The sequence below is a fragment of the Mustela nivalis genome, assembly GCF_964662115.1.
Source record: "Mustela nivalis genome assembly, chromosome: 15".
Taxonomy (NCBI): Eukaryota; Metazoa; Chordata; class Mammalia; order Carnivora; family Mustelidae; genus Mustela; species Mustela nivalis.
In genome coordinates, this window is record NC_139034.1 from 65,000,426 (window position 1) to 65,023,592 (window position 23,167).

General features: G+C 35.2%; 1 protein-coding gene across 8 annotated transcripts in view; it reads right to left on the bottom strand.

Moving 5' to 3' along the window:
* Positions 1-23,167, bottom strand: part of LOC309849073 (uncharacterized protein) — a 414,440-nt gene that overhangs the window by 95,015 nt on the left and 296,258 nt on the right. For 6 of the 8 annotated variants that reach the window (XR_014303466.1, XM_082701297.1, XM_082701296.1 and 3 more), the window contains one exon: positions 15,483-15,566. Coding sequence is in view for 5 of the 8 variants with exons in the window: in XM_082701299.1 (XP_082557425.1) it covers positions 15,483-15,566 (84 nt within the window). In the remaining 3 variants the exon portion in view is untranslated. Of the gene's footprint in view, positions 1-13,133; positions 13,234-15,482; positions 15,567-23,167 lie in introns of those variants that run through there. The other 2 variants (XR_014303467.1, XR_014303468.1) reach the window with 1 other exon arrangement.

Here is a 23,167-nt window from a genome sequence, read left to right on the forward strand (position 1 = left end):
TTGGATGGCAATCCTCTGATAGATTCGTCAAGTGGCTTCCCATTTGATTCAGATCAAAAGTTGAAATACATCAGATAAAGGGCTGGTATCCAAAATCTATAAAAAGTTTAGCAAACTCAACACCCAAAGAACAAATAATCGAATCAAGAAATGGGCAGAGGACATGAACAGACATTTCTGCAAAGACGACATCCAGATGGCCAACAGACACATGAAAAAGTGCTCCATATCACTCGGCATCAGGGAAATACAAATCAAAACCACAATGAGGTATCACCTCACACCAGTCAGAATGGCTAAAATTAATAAGTCAGGAAATGACAGATGCGGGCGAGGATGCAGAGAAAGGGAAACCCTCCTACACTGTTGGTGGGAATGCAAGCTGGTGCAACCATTCTGGAAACAGCATGGAGGTTCCTCAAAAAGTTGAAAATAGAGCTACCCTATGACCCACTGGGTATTTACCCTAAAGATACAAACATAGTGATCTGAAGGGGCATGTGCATCCCAATGTTTATAGCAGCAATGTCTACAATAGCCAAACTATGGAAAGTACATAGATGTCCATCAACAGATGAATGGATCAAGAAGATGTGGTATATATACACAATGGAATACTATGCAGCCATCAAAAGAAATGAAATCTTGCCATTTGCAACGACATGGATGGAACTAGAGGGTATTATGCTTAGTGAAATAAGTCAATCGGAGAAAGACAACTATCATATGATCTCCCTGATATGAGGAAGTGGAGATGCAACGTGGGGTGTTTGGGGGGCAGAAAAAGAATAAATGAAACAAGATGGGATCGGGAGGGAGACAAACCATAAGAGACTCTTTTTTTTTTTTTTTTAAGATTTTATTTATTTATTTATTTCTCAGAGATAGATGGGGAGAGAGCGAGTGAGCACAGGCAGACAGAGAGGCAGGCAGAGGCAGAGGGAGAAGCAGGCTCCCTGCTGAGCAAGGAGCCTTATATGGGACTCTATCTCAGAGTGCTGGGATCACGACTTGAGCTGAAGGCAGCTGCCCAACCACCTGAGCCACCCAGGCATCCCACCATAAGAGACTCTTAATCTCAGAAAAAAAACTGAGGGTTGCTTGGGGGAGGGGAGTAGGGAGAGGGCGGTGGGTTTATGGACATTGGGGGAGTTATATGCTATGGTGAGTGCTCTGAAGTGTGTAAACCTGGTGATTCACAGACCTATACCCCTGGGGCTAATAATACATTATATGTTTATATAAAAAATAAAAATATATATATTTAAAAAAAAAGTTGAAATCCTTCTGAGAAGCATCCAACCTCACTCAAACGACCCTCCCACCTTATCTCCTCTCTTATTCATTTCCTCAGTCCAGTTGTACTGGACTAGTCAGTGCTCTTGAACATGTCAAGCACATTCCCACTGCAGAGCGCTGCCACTGTGCCTACTGCCTGAGATGGTGTTGCCCAGACATACCTTGGCAAACCCTCTATTGCCTTCAGGTCTTTGAATAAAAAGTCACCTTCTCTATAAGGTCTGCCTGGACCTCTTATCTCACAGTTTCCATTCCTTCTCCCTGTTACTTCATTACTTTATTACACGAAGCATTTTGTTTTCTTTTCTCTCTTTCTAGGCATTTTGAATTTTACCTAGTTTCTTGACTCTCATTGGCATAGAAGGAGCTGAATCCAGGGATTTTTCTCTGAAATGTTCACTGATGAATCCCTGATACTAGAGGAGTATGTGTCATGTAATAGATGTTCAATAAATATTTGTAAGAGGAGTAAATGTATACATAAAACCTTTCAATATTTCAAAATTTACTCCTTTCATATGAAATCATTATATGTGGCATAGTCAGTGAAGTGTTCAAATTTTTATTTTGCAAATGATATAAGCACAAATTAGAATGGCTTGGATCTAAAAAGTTAGATTTAAATATTCCAAGGATGTCATTAGGACTCTAAGTCTCTCTCTTGCTACTTCTGCTTCAGCTCTGCTCTTTGTCTCTGCTTAATTTCATTTTCACAGGCTCTCTGTTGGCAAATGGTCCTTGGTAGTTTCATGGATTTTGAAGTTTCATGTATTTTGAAGTGAATGAATCTAGCATCATTCCCGATTGTGCCAACAGATATGAAAAGGGAGATTCTGTTTCGGCTACTCAAGTGTCTATTCTAAACTACTGATAATAGAAATGGGTTGCGATTCCATAATTCCCCAGGCTGTAATCTCATGCCCCTATGGCAGGAGAGGTTTTCTCAATTCCATCTGGACCAATGGTTTGGCAATCTATATGAAAACCTCCACAGATAAAGATTTCTCCATTTGTACTGATTTGCAACATCTTCTGAATTTTATAAAATGAGCTTTCAGAAACTTTTTTGTCCAGAAGTAGAGTCTTAACCATTCCAGGGGAGGTTATTGGGGAACTGAAAACAAAAAACTTCTGCCAACCCAGAAAACCTATTCATAAAGTAGGAGAGAAAGAAAACAACTTTATTATCGAATACACCGGAATGTGATACAAATCACAGGCAATTTACTAAAACACTGAAAAAACAGAAATCTCACACTTTTAGATAACCAAGCAGATAAAAACTACTACACAGATGTTCTCCAATAATTAGTTCTTAAGTAAGAGGATGGAAAGCACCATTTGTCATACATATTCATCTGAAATCCACCTGGTAATTAAGGTGACCATCTGAGTTTGCTAACTGACTTCAACTGAAGGAAAAATAAACTTCTATCCTTATGACAAAAGACAATTTTACAACTTGCAGGGGGAGACCTATGTATGTTCGGTAGGCTCTTGGCCTCCCACAGAATTTGAGTGGTAGGCACTCTAACTCCCTTGATAATTACATTTGAAAGAGATGGTTCCTGTGTTCTTGAAAAAGACATTTCTAGGTCCTGGCAAGAGGCTTATTTAGCAACGAAAAATATTTACATACATTTCAAAGAGAGAAAGCACTTAAAATTATGTTTCCTAAAGTAATGCTCTAAGAAAAGGGGAAAGTTTCTTTCTTTACTTTCAAAAGGGAGAACTAAGCCTCTTATTTTTAATTTGCATTTCTTCTTTCAAAGTAAGTTTGAAAAAAGAAAAGTAGAGCAATATTGAGTAAGAGTGTGTTTTTGTGTGGGCAAGTGTAGCAAATAGTTGATTTTTTAAAGAGACCGTGTGAGATGCTGGATGTAAAGGAAGAACCACAATTTAATAGAAGACAGCATCTAAATACCGAGAACTTTAGAGCAAAAAGTTCCCCATAACAATGGTGAATAACTACAGAAAACTGAGTATGTAGTGCCCCTAAGAGAATGTTCTTTACCATATTTTTCCTTACAGGCCTTGCAATTTTGTAACTTATCCTTAGAGCTTGTAGCTTGATACTGCCCTTCAAAGCCATACTAGTTCTCATGATAAATTTTCCATTTTCAAAAAAAAAATGAGTGTCAGACTATGTCTCTTTTTAAACTTTCTTTTTCTAAGTATCTACATCTTTTGATTTTTACTTCTGTAAATGTAATAAACACTCTGGTTGATGGGGCAAGACAAGCTAATATGCAAAGTCCTCACACCACTCATTCATGAAAATACAGTTTGCAATATAACAAGAAAATTAGCTATATAACTGAGTTTAAAAAAAAAAAAAATAAAATAAATGAAAATCCCTAGATATTAAAGTGAAAGGATGAGAAGGAGGAAACACAAAGCCAGAGTTCATTAGCACCAGTGAACTGTTCAGCTCACTGCAATGCCACAACAGGTAGCCCATCTCCAGTACTGGACTTTTAATGCCCTCTCTGTGAGCATACCTGTGTGTGGGGGTAGGGTGGGGTGGAGGGAAGACAATGGTGTCAGGCTTGTGGGAGATTTAAAACCCTTAAGAGAATGAGTATACAAAAAGACAATGACCAGACCCAATTAAAAATTAGAACTCTCACATATAGCCTCTGCAGTAACCACCCTAGGAAGCTAGACTGCAGCCTCTGTAGCAATCATCCCCAAATTGTTTAAATTTAGTCAAGAATTACCAGCTTATTAATTTTTGCCCCTCTCTTATAACTCAGGACCAACTAGAGAAAGCCAAATATGTTCCCCGAGCAAATCCTACAAAATGCCTTGCAGCCTGTTAGCCAGCCTCCAGTTTCACCAGGCAAACAATATCCAGTCAGGGCATACGTGAAGCTTTTCCATTTTTCATCCCAGAAACAGGAATTTTAGACCACTTTGTGCAAACACGACTCCATAAAAAATAAGTTATCCAGACTACAGCAAGTAAACAAGATTTTCATGAAAGGCAGCACAGGTAACAAAAGAACTAAACAAGAAATTATAGGTAATGGATTCTCTTCTCTTACATTCTATCAAGTGTTTTGCTTTATATTTGGGCCATGAGTTTCATATATGTTTTCAAGGGAAATAATTATTTATTTATTGTTTTAATTTTTATGTTGTCAGTTCTTTTTGGATATCTGTATACCTTCAGTTGTCTGTTTACACTAACCCAAAAAAGGGTTAGTAGATTTTTGCATTTTTCTCTTTACAACTATATGGAAGAAGTCCTTTTAGGTTTCTTCTTTGAGCAGGAATTCTGTGAAACAAGGCAGTTTTCCCTTGAGATCTGTGGATTCTCAAAATATCTGAATGGGAAGAATCCTTTCCTAAAAACCTCAATATGGAAATAAGCCCCTTGTACTGTTGTTTGTTTGCTGGGCAAGTTGGTTAGTTTTGTTTTTCAGTTTATTGAAAACTCAGTTTTGCCTAGTCTGTACTTAATAGCCTTAGTTCTGTCTAGGGATGAGAGCAGAATGATCCAGTTGCTTGGTTTTATATGCTTCCATGAGTTCTCAAAATGCAGCCCTGCTTCTCCTGTCAGTTTTTTTGTAGGCAGTTCTGGTAGGAGTCTTGAGTCCCAACAATGTCGTATCAGGCACATTGACTGTCATATACTCTGGAGATGCTCCAAGTATATTCTAGGAATCTAAGCTTTGGAATTTTCCACATTCCTCTCTCATCTACTCTCTTCATGAAATTTGATGAATTCTCTCATAAATTGTTGACTAACATCACCTCTGACCCAGTCATTCTCTTATCTACATTGTTCATATTTTCTTTCTTGTTGCACCTGATAATTTCATTTCAGTGCAATTTTCAGCAAGTAGAAAGACAAAAACATATGCTTAAAATGTGCTTAATTTATCATGAGCCAAAAATACTTCTTAATTTTAATGCTATATATTATAAGTTAAAGAGAGTTTTCCTTCCTCATTTTCTGATAGTCATAGTTTGTTTCTTACCATGTGGCAAGGAAAAATTGCACAGGATAAAGTCAAATGGACAAGGAAGGCTATTCAAGACTATGCAACAGGAGAGAAAGGCTAGAACTGAGTGTGAGCACAACATCCATAAAACAAAAGTGGGAGAGATTAGAAGAATTGGAGTGGGATATGGACAGGACAGGAGAGAGTTTTATAACATGGATTAAGATGCTCTTAGGCAGCTGTCCAGTTATAGAAAACTGGGAAAAGGGGTGTTATCTTCCTTGAAGTTTATATTTCAAAAGGCTGGCTCCCAGATCTTTGAGAAATATAGTCCTTGATTGTAAAACTGACAAGAGGTTTTTAAAAAAGATTTACATCTCAAAAGGGCAGAGAAAGGATTGACAATTACAAGTTTTCTAAAGTAAATGTTCTACGAAAAGGGAGGTCGGAAGACAAGAATCAAGAAGAAGCATGTCTAAAGTTTTTAGTCAATCTGAGGGGAACGTGAAGGCCATTTTGGTCAAGTGCAATAGATTTTCAGCCAGATTTCATTAACTTCTCTCCTAGACTAGGTCAGTATTTAATGATTAAAGAAACCATTTGGTAGGAAATCCTAAAGACTGAGACACCTTTCCTAATTTATTGTATTTGTCACACCCTAGACAGTCATTTTGCTTGTGCCACTCAAGGAATGCAGTTCACAATACTAAATAGTATTCTCCTTAAAATTTGGCTTGTCTCCACCTGATTTCATTTTGTTCTATATTAGAGAAATGTCCTTGAAATAAACAAGGCAATATAGAGTATTTTATGAGTTGTCACGATTCATTGCTATTGAAAAGATCGAGTAAATTATAATGCAGCAGAGGTTCAATATCAATCAAGACCTTGAAGACTGTGAATCACCAAACAAATACACAATAGGATATAATTCTCACATTAAATTTCTAATATTCGGTGGAATGTTAAGATAGTTCATATATGCACTATAAGTAAAGATTTCATTGGCACAAGGGATTCATTTTTATAAAATAGAACAGGACATACAGTTGAACAAAATTATTTAAAAACTTTTGATTTGGAATAGATGTCCAATTTCTATGTTAGAGGAATGTTCTAGGAAGCTCTTGGTCTTTTTTCTTTTTTGTTATAATCTGACTGTGCTTCTATTGCTTAAGTTGATCCAATAACAAAAATAATTAAAATTTTTAGAGTTCGGGTAGCTATAATTCAGGGAAATTCTACCTCAGGCTGTGGTGCATAAATAAGCAATAACTCATACATAGGAGTGTGACATGTAGTGACTGACAAATGTTTGCCCTTGAGTGTGTTATTGACTTTAACTATTGTAACTGTTTTTGTGGTGAAATTATATAACCTGTGTAAATATAGGCATCAAATAAATGAACACAATCTCAAGAAAAAAAAAACTTTTGAAATTGTCAGATGTTGTAAAACTGTTAAGTAACTACAGTTTTGGAGCAACATCTTATCTATAATACGCTTAGACTCTCCTGATCTCTAACAGAAGTTTGAAAAATAAAACTGTAGGGACAGATCTTCCAGAATCCATTTACTCCATCCTTTTGCTTTTAGATGATTTTACGCCATTTTTATCATACAGATAGTCTTATCTAGTTTTATATCTTACGTTTGAATAATATTTTTACTAATACACACACACAAAGACACAGAAAACTAGATACTGAAACAAGGAACTGAGAGATTCAGTTTAGGATCATGGCCACATATTCAATCTGTCACTGGATAGAGATTATACACTTTGTCATAATAACTTTACAGGATTGTAAGAATTATATTTATTAATATAAAGAAAAACACTTTCTGAACCATAAAGTACTATATAAATATAAGGCATTGTTATTAAAGTTGAATTTAGTAACCACAAATCCTGAAATTATAATCTTCATACTAAATCTCTTATATTTAAAATATATATTTAACGAGCCACCTGGGTGGCTCAGTCTTTGGGTGCCTGCCTTTGGCTCAGATCGTGGTCCCAGGACCCTGGGATCGAGCCCCACAACAGGTTCCGTGCCTGCTTCTCCCTCTCCCACTCCCCATGCTTGTGTTTCCTCTCCTGATGTCTCTCTCTGTCAAATAAATAAATAAAATCTTCAAAAAAAATAAAATATATATTTAACAACTTTAATGTATGCAAACACAAGCTATGGACTACAACAATCGCATATCAACCAACTACAAATGATCTTGCTAACTACATACAAGTTAATTCAATATTTCTTGAAATCTAACCTTCACAAGAAAGTTCATGCCATGTCTTATTGATATTAAGTCTTGTTGTGGACCACTGTGATACCTAAGCATAGCTAATCTCATTCCCCTAGTATTCCTACCAAAGTACACTCAGGAAATGATGGTCAAAAAGATAAATCCGTGTGACTTTAAGCAGTGACTATGAAGCACTTATTACTCCAGGGTAGATAAATATTTAGTGATAACTATCAGCAAGTACAATGTTTGAGGAGTAAAGAAATTCCTCCCAAGGCTCTAAGGATCATTTTGACTTCATTCCAAGTATTCTAAAACACACAAATTTTGAACACCCTTTTGTCATCAGTCACTTAAATAATCAAATGAGTAGTAAAGAAAACATGGGTATATAGCATCCCAAAGACGTCCATGCCCTAATTTTCAGGAATTTGTGCATATGTTGTATTGGATGTCGAAAGAGGACTTCACAGATCTTAGAATAGGGACATTACCCTGGGTCACCCATGTGGGTTCAAATAATCACATGATTCATTAAAAGCAAATAGACTTCTCCATTTGTAAGCAGAAGAGAAAAGCAGAACAAAAGGACTCAATGCACTGTTGCTGGCTTTGAGCTGAAAGGGTCCATGCGTAAAGACAGAAGAGAGACCTTTAGGAGCTAAGGACAGCTGAAAACTGACAGCCATCTGGGAAGCAGGGACTCACTCAGGTCCCACAATACAAGGAACTGGATTCTTCCAACCCTCTGAATGAGTCTGGAAGCATACTCTTTCCCCAAACCTCCAATAATAACTACAGCCTTACTAAACAACTTGATGTTAGTCCAGTGAGACCTGAATTGAACTTCTGGCCTCCAGTCCTTTAATATATTTGTGCTGTTTTAAACTACTTAATTTGTGGGAAATTACTAAGGCAGCAGAAGAATTCTAATCCAATGGGAAAGCTTCACAAGGAAAATGGACCACTGTTTCATGATGTACATAAGTTTTACTGAAACCCATGTATGAGTCAGGCACTACATTGTGCTGTGACTTGTCAGTGAAACCAAGGGAATTGGAGACATATACTAAAAGCCTGAAATATGCAGAATTAGAATGTTGATAGACTAAGCATGGTATCAACAATTTGTAGCAACAGTATTTACCTTTTCAAAACCACAGTTTATTTTCACAAATTCAATATAGGAAGGAAAAAGAAGTAAGGGAAGGGAGAATGAGGAAGAGGAAAAAAAAAGTCAAGAAAAGCGAGATATTAAAGTCCATTTTATCTGTACTTAAAAGGCATTATTTTTTTGTGTAATGTTTTGGTGCATAGAATCACATGTCTTTTTTTGTCTTAAAGAAATTTGTGACTTCAAACAACAGTTGTCAACATGGATGACATATAATATTCATCATTATTATGTGAGCTTCCACATTTCTTTTTTTTTTTTTAATTTTATGTTTATATATTTCCAAGAAGATTCAGGTGAAATTTGGTGAGTATATCCAAAGGGCAAATTTCTAGAGACTGGCCTCTTTCAGGAAAAATACACTTCTGGAATTTTTACAACCTTTTTATAATTTAGATCATTTAATGACTCTTTTATTTACAAAAAAAATTCTCATTTGTATTTACAGAAACTGGAAAGGAATTAAGAAATTATTAGGATTTCACTAAAACAAAAAAAGCCTACTCTCACTCTATTTTAACTCATCCGGTTTTTTTCTTCCTTCCTCCCCCCTGTTTCTTTCCCTCCCCCTCCCTCTCTCCCTTCTTTCCTTCCTCCTTTCCTTCTACTCTCTCTCTCTCTCTCTCTCTCTTTCTCCTTTTGCTTGTCCCTTCCCACCCTAGCCCTGGCCAGCTTTTCATCTTCAGGACCTGAACAAGAATTTTTTGGTATTTTAATTACTTGGGCATTAGTAGCGGAATGAGTGATAACTCACAGATAATTTTTCTTCCCAATGCCCCTCAATTAGTAACGATAGCTATGTTTAGATATAAGAAGCTCATAAAACGGCTGTATATTTTTTGTTCTATTCTCTACTATAAAGGCGTTTGTCATTCCACTGTCAAGTATCTAATCCTCTGGTACGTGTAATCAGCAACACAGCACTTTGAATATAATGGAAGTTTGTTTAACTGATATTTAAATGGTACCAGAAAGCCTGAAAATGGCATTTGAACATAGATTTAAATAACTTGTTCTGCACACCGGCTATGTGCACTAAGTACAGAAGCAAAAGACTGTCTTTGAAAACTTTATGACCTATTGGAATATACTGGCATGTTAATAGGTAATTTATGATAGAGATTTACACTGAGAACTTTGGGAGCATATAGGAGAAAGTAAATGCAAGTGAAGCTGGAGATAAAATAAGGCCTCCCGAAGTAGACAGATAGGCCAATACATAGCATGTAGGGAGGTAATGATGTACGGTTTCAGAACAATGTGCAAGGTAAAAGGCAAGAGAAAGGCTAGAGAATTAGAAAGTTCCAATATTTCAGGATAAGGGGAGTTTGAGGAACAGAGAACAGATTCTATAGTTTGCACTATTTCAAAATCATAGTATCTGTGAAATGGGATATCTGTCACCAATCTTTTAAATGGATTTTTGATGCCCACTTTCAGTATTGGTTTTCTTCACAGATATTTAAGGTGGATTTGGTCAAAGTTATGTAGTATTTACTCACACTTCCTACTCTGAATGCCATAAAGCTAAAAACGACATTTTCTCTTGAGCTTTAGAAGGTTAAAATGGAACACAAGGAACCCTCTTGTTATTTAGTTATTTTCTTTTGGAAAGAAAGGATATGGAGTTAGTTTTGTCTGAAACAGATTTCCAGTAGACCACGTCTAGATTGTGGATGTTAAGAGGTTAAGAGGTGGTCATGTCAGTCAGTGGGCCAGAATCAGTGCCCATGTCCATCTCCAACTGGTATGTGTCAAGACACATTTGTACCTGTGGTGGTGGCACTAGCTTTCTGGTTCTAACATGCTGAAGAGTAGATGGGATATGTTTTGCAATGCAGTGAAACCAATGGCAACTTTCTAAAAAGTCATGCTCTGAGTCCAGAGAGGTTGTACCTTCTTTGGAAAGTAGGAATTGTCTTGTGTATCCTTCTGAGAAGCCTATTTTATCATTTCGTCCCTTTCAATAGTTTCAAAAGCATAGTACTTTTCATATTAAAATATCTCTTTTTAAAATATAGTACAGTGGTTTCTGTTTCCTACACAAAATCAACCCTACTCACTGCCATTAATAAAGATGGAGGAAACAATTCCTTCCCTAAACTATTAGCATACACCAGTGCAAATAAAGATCAGTAATAGAGATAAACAAACACATTTAAAGGGGTTTTACCTGTAGGCAAAACTGGCTTAAGCCATGTATATGGGAGCTGCTTTTTTTTTTTTTTAAGAGAATCTTCTTTTTTTCTTTTTTTAAAAGATTTTATTTATTTATTTGACAGAGAGAGAGATCACAAGCAGGCAGAGAGTCAGGCAGAGAGAAAGGGGGAAGCAGGCTCCCCGCCGAGCAGAGATCCCGATGTGGGGCTTGATCCCAGAACCCTGAGATCATGACCTGAGCTGAAGGCAGTGGCTTAATCCACTGAGCCACCCAGGCGCTCCTGAGAGCTTCTTTATAGCAGTGTATTATTTCATTTTAGTTGATCCATCCTTAAATTTTCTTTATTTCTTAAAGAGCAGTTATGCTCTTCTCCATGACTCACCAAATAGTAAGTACCTCCATTTTGATATTAATAAAGCTTATGGTATATAAAACTTGAAATCTCAGAATACAAAATCAGGAATTAAGTTAATTCTTAATAATCCATATTTAATGCTACATGGTATATTTAATGGTTACAGAAAAGTTATAGGAAAGGGAGATCCTATTTATTTATTTATTTATTTATTTATTTATAGGTTTTATTTATTTATTTGACAGACAGATCACAAGTAGGCAGAGAGGCAGGCAGAGAGAGGAGGAAGCAGGCTCCCCGCTGAGCAGAGAGCCTGATGAGGGTCTCAATCCCAGGACACTGGGATCATGACCTGAGCTGAAGGCAGAGGCTTTAACCCACTGAGACATCAGGCGCCCCAAGGGAGATCCTATTTAAACAAACAGAAAGCTGACAAGAGGCTGCTCAAAAATAGCAGGTAAACTAAGCCAGTATTTCAACTGTTCATATATAAAATGATATTATTGAACTATACTTCAGATAACATTTATAACCAGACATTCTCCAGATACTCATTTTCTTTTTTCCAGGCATATTCCAATATAGATATTTAGGGAGTTTAAATATAGTATTCAAGTGAGAGAAGGTATGCTGGTCAATTCCCTAAAGGAATATGTAGCTGAGATATAGGATAATGTTGACAATTTATGCAGATCTGTAAGAGGAAATTAACCCACACCATGAAGCATGTAGCATCACTAATAAGGTAGGAAGTAGCCTGATCAAAATGAATGATGTCAAATGCCCTGTAGGCACCAAAGTAAAAGCAGGTTCTCCCTTGGAGCAGAGTCTCCCACTCTGGCTGCAAGCCGGTAAAGACCTCCTTAGCTTGAGCATAGACACAGTTTCACAAGAAAAGATAAAGCTGCCAGTTACAGCTATCAAGAAAGAAAAAGATTGTAATAGCAGGATATGATTACTTTCAGTGAGAGAAAGGAACAGTGAAAACCTGCTGTTTCTAAAAATTGTGAAAACACAGAGGAAATATCAAATCATTGACCTCTTCTCTAAGCTTTTATCCATGTAGATATAAATATTACTGTTGTATTAAAATCACAGTAGCTCTGTTTATTCATTCATTTAACAAACAAATATATATTCTGTGTGTATTGCCCTGAGTAAGATAAATAGAGACAAAGTGACTAGAATATAAAAGACAATGAGAATCATCTAAGAAAAGTATATGCAACATTAGTGTCTGACATTATGGGGAGAACATTAAGCTGGCAAAATTACACAAAAATTTTTGTAAACTATGTCCCAAAAGAAAATAAAAAGTATGCAGTAATATTAGGTCAGAACCCTAGGGAATTTCATATATGGAGCTTGGAAAAAGAGAGGTGGGAAAAGAGAAGAACAAGGAAAGTATGATGGTACAAAATTCAGGAGAGGATAAATGTTTTCAGAAGTGGCATGTTAACAGTATTGAATACAGGGCTTGTGCAGTGTTGTGTAAGTAGAAAGAACATTGAATTTGGCAACTTTGAGGTCACTGATGGCCTTGCCTGGATTGGTTTTTGTAGGTGAAAGATAAAAGATGAATCATCTATTTAATGATTTCTCTTTTCTCAGTAATGTGTGAGGCAAGCTCACCATCTGAGCTAGCAAAAGAGAGGTAAGATAACACGCATTTGGAAATAGAAGATAAGACAAAATCTTCCTGGGAATGAGAAAGTGAGTAAACTACTGGAAGAGTAGAATGATCAGACAGTGTTGCAGCCCATTTTAATCTTTAGATATTGAATGTGAAGTGCAACTGCTGTATTTGCTTGGATATGTGATTTAGCTGCTTGGTCACAGGCCCATGGAAGACATACATGTTTTTGTTTGTTGGGGGAAAAAAATTCTTCTCTACTTTTAGGTATGTAGCTGGGCCTAGGAATTAAACTAATACATGGCAGATTAGGAGAAGAAGAGCATATCAATTTTATTAAATTTTTACACTTATATGGAAGACTTCTCAGAAGAATGATGACTTGTCCAGAGCAAGAAGCTCTTAAACCTGTTAGACAAAGAAACAATACATTCATCAAGAATTGACAACTCAAAGAGATTTGGATTATGGACAGTAAATGGGGAAGAAGTAACAGGAAGATAAAGTTAGGTTAACAAGGTTTTTGGTATAGAATTGTTGGCCCTAAATTCTCCATTTCTAGTGATAAGAATGTCTTCATTCCTCTTGGTACAGGGAAGTAACTTTCACATGAGTTTCATCTTCTGTTTTGTGGAAGAAAAAGGAGGGTCAAAATGTCTTTCTTGCATCTGTGGTTTTGTAAGTACTTTTATTTATTTATTTGTTTCTTTCTTTATAATGACTTTATTTATTTGAGAGAGAGAGAGCATGAGCAGGGAGGAGGGGCAGAGGAAGAGAAAGAAGCAGACTCCCTGGTAAGCAGGGAGCCCTATGGACGAGGACCCAGAGATCATGACCTGAGTTGAAGGCAAATGCTTAATTGACTGAGCCACCCAGGGGCTCCTTAAAGTGTTTCTAATTCAAAATAATCAATATATCAAAGTGGCATATTTTGGAATGACATGTTCAGGTTTTCTTTAAGTTCATTCAGATTTGGAATTTCAGAAGGAAAGTATGGTGACCAAGATGAGAAAGGAGCAGAGGATGGATTCAAAAATACTTATGGAGGCCTGTGGAGGAGTAATGCACCTAATGCACCATAGACTCTACGCTGCTCAATAAAGCAAGTGAAGTGAGGGAAATGGATAATGGACAGATGAAAGTCCATGATAAAGCAAACTAAAAGGAAAGATTTATTTTTGGAAAACTAGGGCTTTTGCATTGAAATTTTTGAAAATGAAGTCAAGTTTTGATGATTAGAAATATCCTGAGTATTGTTATGAGAGAGTAGGTGAAGAAAATTTGGGGAAAATTTTACTAGAGATAAGAAACTGAAAAATGATGTGCTGTCTAAAGTAACTATCTATGTGGATATTGATGTTGCCAAGAATTATGCAATTGTGGGAAAGTAAAACTTCTGAGTTAAGAAGTACATTTTCACTGGATAAATGGGAGTTGGCAAGAGGGTGGCACATCATAGAAACAAGGAAGATGAGTAAAGTGGTTCATCTGACTGATAAATATCTTAAAGAAATGCAAATACTTTTTAGCTTGGAAGATGTGATAGTTACAATAGGATAAAAGCTATCTGATTCCTATGGAATTGTGGTGCACAAGAAAATAAGGTAAGCACCATGAAATTGAGATGGCCACACAAGAAGTGGAGACTTCAGGGCACACTCAAGTTTCTTTAAGGGCTAGTACATAACATTATGGATGTCCTGAGGCATAGAGAAGGAAAATGCAACATCAAGGTATCATTCCTAGTTTATATTGAAGCTGGGTGGTTGGCTCTGTTTCCATGGGTACTAGTGATTGATTATGAACCATAGCATATTTTGGTTATATAACCAAAATTTACCAGAGGTGGCTGATTTTCAGGCAATATGGAGCTGTGTGGCAGAAGAGAAGTTCTTCTTGCTTTCTTGTCACTTACCACATTCTCTCTCTTGCTATGTTTGTCGTACCAGTGTCTTACCTCCAGAGCATAGAATTCCTTTATGATACGACCAGGCATATTTATCTCTCTGCTTTGCATCTTGCCTGCTCTCTGGAAGCATGCAAAAAACAATTTTTGTACTGAATTAGGTGGGAGATATAGAAATTATCTGATAGAAATGTTCCCTGTTTAAAATGTTTCACTATTTAAAGGGTGACGTTAATTATTATTATCAATTTATTTATTTAATGAATCACTTACTTAATTAGGTTCTTTGTAAGAAATTTAGAAAAAAAAAAGGGGGAAATTTAGAACATCTAATTTGTCAGGATAAACTCAATTTGTGAAAAAAGACACAGAGCAGAAGTAGGTCTGAAGCTGAGGCATAGCTTTGATATTTGGCAGAATTTGTGTGTCCCGAACTTTCTGATCAACCTGTGCTGCTCTACAATCTAATATATCTCTTTCTCTGTGTTGAAGATCTCACCTCTCTGTTGTGTGGTTTTACTCAGCTTCTTCCTGAAAGCATGAGTGAGACATTTAGGATTTTCACTCTACTGAGAGAGAGAGAGAGCACAAGTGTGTGTTGGGGGAAAGCAAGCAGAGGGAGAGAGGGAGAAGCAGGTTCCCCACTGAGCAGGGAGCCTTATGTGGGGTTTGATCCCTGTATCCTGGGATCATAACCTGAGCAGAAAGCAGATGCTTAACCTCCTGAACTACCCAGGCGTCCCAAGATTACCATTCTTGCCACCAGCATCAGTCTTCTTGGCTTCAAGTTTCTCTTTCCTTAGTATCCAGCTTCTCAGATTTCTCACTGGCCATCCTGCAAGATGGGAAAGAGCTAATTTTTAAATCAAAGTTATTCACACATATACTATAAAGAAGTAGCTACTTCTGCAAAGGTTTTTAAAACAATGTTCTCTGGAATGCCTTCCCTTTCCAATGACCTGCATTTCATTTAGGTGATTCTTTTAGGATTTACCTCATATCTCAAGTTTACACTTTAATTTTTTGTTTTTAGAAATCATCTATTACACTGAGATGATTTATATTTAAACTCAAATTTTCTACTAAGCCAGAATTTAGAAGTAATAAAAATGCCTACTTCATAGCTGAAAGAGTATTTCGACTTTTTATATTTAACTTTCTTTGAAAATACCAATACACACACAAATACACACACAACACACCCTCAGAATAACATTAATTCCTGAACACTTCATGCTGACATTTGGACTTTTGAATAAACAGTTTTTCAGTGGTCTTGATCTAAGATGCATGGAAGTGAGATAATAGTTTGAAGCCACAGGTCCATTTCAAAACTGAATTTTCACTAAATGTCACAGTACAGCTCTCTGCCTTTTCTCTAGAATGCATATATTGGTTCCCGGAAGGAAAATATATTTATGGAAAATCATATCCAGTAACTCAAGGGTAATGTTGTGCTGGCTTTGAACCTGAAAAATCTCTATCTTGCTCCACATTCCTCTTTGTAATTTAAATGCAACCAAGTGCATGTGACAGTCAAAGAAGTAGATTCTTGTGCAAAATTGTCTAAATTTACTTGGTTTGAAGCTTATGCATAAGTAGTTACAGGTTTTTGCATGTGGGTAATAAAAAGAAAAACTTTAAACAATCACATTTCCAGTGAGAAAAATATAACATTATGATGTCAAAACAAGGGGATACTGGTATGTATATGTGTGTGAGCATTTGTATATTGTTATTTCTACAATAATTACATGTACTGTATTGTGCATGCATTGTATTTCTACCATAATTCTGTGGCACTTCTAAAATTGATATATGGATATTTTTAGATTTATTGCAAAAAATCCGTGGATATTTCATAAGAAAATATGCAGTAGGTTTTTGGTATATGGTTCTAAATTCTCAGAGTTGAAAATGTCATCATGGACATTCCAGCCCTGGTATCTGATATGTAAAGAACTAAACCCCTAGTTGTAAGACCAAGCCGAGCTGGACCAGCCAATTGCAGTCATCCACGCTGAGGTGTCAAACATCATGAAGTAGAAATGCACCATTCCTTCTTTTTCTAGAGGAAAAGAATATGAAGACAAAACAAAACAAAACAAAAAAAACAAAACAAAAAAAAAACCATGAACCTCATTTTTACTTTTCTGGTTTCTGGGGAACCACTGGTGACTATCTGCCTCTATTGAAATAATAAAATGTTAATTAATGACTTTTAAAAGAGTTACTTCATAAAAATGTTGTTCCTCATAAAATAAATCTAGACTCCTTTAACAAAGAAAAACTAGTTTTGGAATTATAGGCCAGCATTAAATAATATCAGTAATATTAAACCCAAATATCAGTCATGTTAAAACCAAGACCAGACGTGAATGCATAAAGGATATTTCTGGGGTAAAATCTGTTTCTTAATCTGCGTACTAGTTAAATGTGTATATCACAGAAGAGAGTTCATTATGCTGTTCCCTTATGAATTACGCATTTTTCTCTTTGTATACTGTATTAAATAAAATGTTCCATGAGTAATTCATATTGCTCTATGCAACATGATTAATTGTTTTAAATATAAAAAGACAAAATGAAGAGTGAAAGCCTCCTCTTTCTGCCTTCTAATCCTGTCCTGTCCTACCCTAGTATTTCTCTCCAAAATGACTTATTTTAAAAAAATCGATGGGCTTTCCTCTACAAAAGACACTTTTCATCTGTCTCTTACCCATCTACATATCTACTTATCCAGCCATCGATATAATATCTATACAACAGCCTATCTATCCACTTGTTTGATTTGTACATAATGGGTGAATAATATATTGCTATACTGTTTGGTATCTTGCTTTTTAATTTGTTTGTTTAAACATCTTGCTAACCTCCACAGCATAGTTATTCTTTATAATAGCTCTTCATCAAATGAATATACCATAATTTATTTTATTAGTCTTTTGTTGATCGTCACTTTGCTTGACTCCAGGTTTTGTCCACTGTTAACTATAACTCACCACAATTAACTTGAATCGAGCAATTTAGCTTGTAGAGACATACATACTCAATTGCTCTAGGTTTTCCAGCTTAACAGTTTTAATAATATAGTAAGTGAAAAAAAATTATTTCAAAATTTCTGTTATTGAATGTTTGAGTGCTCCCAAAACTCATATGTTGAAGCTCTAATCACAACATGATGGTATTTGAGGATGGGGCCTTTTGTAGGTAATCAGGTCGTAAGAGCAGACCTTCATGAATGGAATTGCTGCCCTTATAAGCAGAGGCCAGAGAGCTAGTTAGCTCTCTTTCAGCCATGAAGATGACACAGCAAGAAGACATTTGTCTGTCTGTAGACCAGTAATAAAGCCTAACCAAGAAACAGATTACACTGACATCCTACTCTGGGACTTTAAGGCTCCAGAACAATGTGACATAAATGTTGTTTAAACCACCCAGCCTATGGTAATTTGTTATAGCAGTCCAAATTTACTAAGACAATTTTCATCTTTAAAATTTAATATCCAAAATGTCTTGCTATTTTTAACTTTTTAAAAAATATTTTGTCTTTTAAATATTTATATATTTTGTCTTTTTTTCCCAAATGAGTTGACTGTGATATATTTCTTGATTTATAGCAGCTCTATATTATGTTAAAATATGAGAATTCTCATTGCCTTATTTTCTCTGTTATATTCTGACAAATTATTTTATGTGGCATTTAATTAACATTTTATATAGTTAAATATGTCTGCATTTCATTTATAACTTCTGAAGTGTGGTAAATATCCTACTTAGAGGAGTCTTTTGAACTAAGTGAGCCAGGAGAACCTCACAGAGTCCCATCCTGAGGCTCAGATTTGTTTCCTGGGTTACAGTTATTCCTTATTTACAGGAAAAAAAAAAAAAACAAACCCCCCAAAAAACAAAGGAAACTTAAGTTAATAAGCTATAGCTTTTTTCCTTATAGCTGGGTACTCTGAGCCTTGATAGTCAAATCCTAACAGGTATTTATGCATAATACAGCAAAAAGCACGTCATATTCTGCAGAAATATATCTTTTTCTCTCTTCAGAAATATTAAGTGTGTGTAATCTATTAGAGGTTAGAAAAAGTTATCCTTACAGACAATACTTAAAGAGAAAAGTGGTGTAAATGGTCTTATTTGTCTCATAATCTGATCATTAACAAAAGGGCAAACTTCTCAAGATGGAGGCAGAAAGGTAGAAAACTGCTTAGGTACTTTATACAAAAAAGTCTCACTTTCACTAGAAAGTGAAAAAAAACATATTAGTATGTAATGTGTATACCATTATTCTGATTAAAAATAAAAATCTCTTTGTCCCTAATATTTGTACTTGTAAGTTTTAAGTGTTGTCTCACTCTATAATTAAGCCAAACTTTAAATGGGAACTGGATAAAAAGAAGGGAAAAGATTCCTAATAAATAGTGTCCTAATAAACACAATATTCTAATTTTATGTTCTCCTCACCATTAAAATTGATCTATGAGGAAATGATTTTTGTAATAAAGGGCAAAAATAGCTTGATACGCACACATAATTTGTTTCCAGTACAATTCACTTTTATTTCCTCACCAATTGTAAAAAGTGCCACTTTTATTGTAGATTAAATATCATGTATATTTTGCTGTTATTTCAGAACTCCTTTTTTTTTTTTAGATATTATTTATTTATTTGAGAGAAAGAGCAAGTGAGCACAAGTGGGGTGCAGAGGCAGAAGGAGAGGGAGAAACAGACTCCCTGCTGAGCAGGGAACCCCTATTTCTGAACTCCTGTCTGTACTTATAGTTGATCTATATGTTTTGATCACAATAACAAAGTGTTAATTATTCTAGCTTTCATCTTTTAATACCTCTTAAGACTATATTCTACCTCATTACACTTTTAAAAATACTTTTTCTGACTAGTTTACCATATTTATTCTTCAGTTAAATTTGTATTTCATTTTATTAAGTGAAATGAACTCTGTCCTGCTGCTATTTTAATTAGATTTTGATTAAATTTATAGATTAATTTAAGGGAATTTTATATCTTTACAATTTGAGTTTTCTTATCCAGAAACAAATTATGTTTTTCCATTTATTTTAATCTTTTCTATGTCTTTAAGTAGATATTGCTACTTTTTTTTGCTCTCTCTCCTTCTCTTCCTTTCTCTCATCTCTCTATAAATATAAATACAGATACAGACATACAGATGCTAAACAATTACTACAAATTTTATATATACTTTGGTTAGTACTATAAACAGATTTTTTGTTGTCATGTCAACCAGCTTTATTTATAATAAAAGAAAATGAATATTTTTATATAATAATTTTAAAACATGCATTGTAGTGAATTTTTTTATTATTATAAAAAATGGTTTTTGTTTTGTTTTGGATGATTCCTATGCATTTTGCAGGCAAGTTATTAAACTGTCTCTAAGTTTTTCTTCCTGGACTATTATTTAAACTGATATTTTAACTCTAATTATACTGGGTAGAACTACTAAAATAAGTAAAATGATATTGGTTATAGTCAGAAAAATTGATTTGTCTATTTTATGACTTAAATAATAAGCCTTCCTGTGTTTTACTTTAAGCATATGTATACATATACATATATTATGATTAGCTAATCATATTAGTCAAATTAACGGCTATTTACACACATGTATATGATGTACTAAAGATATAGGTACATATATTCCTATTCAACTTCTAAAAATTAAATATGAATGTTCACTTAGTCCATTGTCTTAAAACAATTTGCTTTTTTAAGGTAGTTAAAGGTTCACAGGAAAATTGAGAGGAACATAACTGAGATTTCTCATATACCCTGGCCCCAACACATGTATGTATGTGAAGCCTTTCCTATTATCAATATCCCCCACCAGAGTGGTACATTTGTTACAACCAATAAACCTACACTGATATATCAAAATCATGCAAAGTATACAGTTTACTTGAAAGTTCACTCTCGCTGCTGAGCATTCCATGAGTTTGAACAAATATACAGAATGTATCCATTATAGAACATACAGAATGTATACGGAATGTATACAAATATACAGAATGTATCCATTATTGCCATAAAAAGCCTCTGTGCTGTATTCCTCCCTGACCAGCACCTTCCGAAATCATTAATTTCTCTACTATCTCTATGGTTTGCCTCTTCTAAAATGTCATATAGTTGGAATCATAGTATGTAGACTTCTCATGTTGTCTTCTTTCACTTAATAAAAATGCAGTTAAGTTATTCCATATCTTCTCATGCCCCAATAGCTCATTTTATTCCCCAGGACTGAACAATTCTGCATTGTCTGATATACCACAATTTATTTACCTATTCACTTACTGAAGGACATCTTTGTTTTCAAATTTTGGCAATTATGAATAAATTTGCTCTAATCATCTAGGTGTAGGTTTTTTGTGGACATACGTTTCCATCTCCTTGAGTAAATACCAACGAGTACAATTGCTGTATCATATGGTCAGAGTAGGTTTAATTTTGTAAGAAACCACCAAAGTATCTTCCAAAGTGTCTATCAATTTGCATTCCTACCAGCAACGAGTGAAAGTTCCTCTAGCTATATATCCTTGCTAACATTAGGTGTTGTGACTGTTTTGGATTTTGACCGTTCTAATAGGTCTGTGGTGATATCTCACGTTCTTATTTCCCTGAGGAAATGATACCGAGCATCTTTTCATATGGTTATTTGCCATCCATGTATCTTTTTTGTGAGGTGTGTGTTAAGGTCCTTGGCTTACTTTTTAATTGGGTCATCTGTTTTATTGTTGAGTTTTAAGAGTTTTTTGCATATTTATCAGGTGTTCCTTTTGCAAATATTTTTTGCAGAAAGTTTATGGCTTGTCTTCTCATTACCGTCAATGTCTTTGGAAGAGTAGAAGTTTTTAATTTTAATGAAGTTCAGTTTATCAATTATTTCTGTCATGAATCACGCCTTCGAAGTTGTATCAGAAATATTATTGCTGGGCACCTGGGTGGCTCAGTGGGTTAAGCTGCTGCCTTCGGCTGAGGTCATGATCTCAGGGTTCTGGGATCGAGTCCCACATCAGGCTCTCTGCTCAGCAGGGAGCCTGCTTCCCCCTCTCTCTCTGCCTGCCTCTCTGTCCACTTGTGATCTCTCTCTGTCAAATAAATAAATAAAACCTTAAAAAAAAAAAAAAGAAATATTGCCACACCCAAGGACATTCAGGTTTTCTCCCATCTCATCTTCTAGGAATTTTATACTTTTACATTTTACATTTAGGGTATGATCCATTTTGAGTTAATTTTCATGAAAGATGTAAAGTCTATGTTTAGATTTATTTTTATGTATGTGGATATACAGATTTTCTTACATCATTTGTTGAAAAGACTACCTTTGCTCTATTACTTCTTTGTCAAAAATCAGTTCACTGTATTTATTTGAGTCTAATTCTGGGTTCTCTGTTCTGTTTCATCATTCTATTTGTATTTCTATAGCCACTGCCACATTATCTTGATAATTGTAGATTTTTAGTAGATCTAGACATTGTGTAGTGTCAGTTCTCCAGTTTTGTTCTACTTCAGTATTCTGTTAATTATTCTGCATCTTCTGCCTCTTTATTTAAACTTTAGAATCAGTTTGTGGAATATATGAAATAACTTTTTGGGATTTTGATTGAGATGACATTAAATCTATAGATCAATTTGGAAAGAACCAAAATCTTGATAATATTGAGTACCCCTGTCCATGAACATGGAGTCTCTCTTTATGTAATTAGATTTTCTTTGATTTTTCCCATCAGTTATCTAGTTTCCTCATTTAGATCTTGTACTTTTTTATTAACTATATTTATAAATATTTCTTTTTTAGATCCCAGAGGAAATAGTATTGTGACTTTGTTTTTTTTTTTTTAAGATTTTATTTATTTGTCAGAGAGAGAGAGAGGGACAAAGAGCGAGCACAGGCAGACAGAATGGCAGGCAGAGGCAGAGGGAGAAGCAGGCTCTCTGATGAGCAAGGAACCCGATGTGGGACTCGATCCCAGGACGCTGGGATCATGACCTGAGCTGAAGGCAGCTGCTTAACCAACTGAGCCACCCAGGCGTCCCAGTATTGTGACTTTAAATTTAAGTTCTGTTTTTTCCTTGCTGGTATTATAAGCAAGTGATTGAGTTTTAAGTTTTAACCTTGAATCCTGTAAGCTAACTTTTATTTATTAATTATTAATAACTAATTATTTATTAGTTCTAGGAATTTGTTGTTGTTAATCCTTTCAGATTTTCTACATGGACAAGCATGTTATCCATGATCAAAGATGTTTTCCTTTCTTTCTTTCCAATCCATATAGCTTTTATTCATTTTCATACATTAACGCATTAGCAAGAACTTCCCGCATAATGTCAAAAAAGAGTAGTGAGAAGGGACATCTTTGCCTGGCACCTGATTTTAATAAGAAAGTTTCA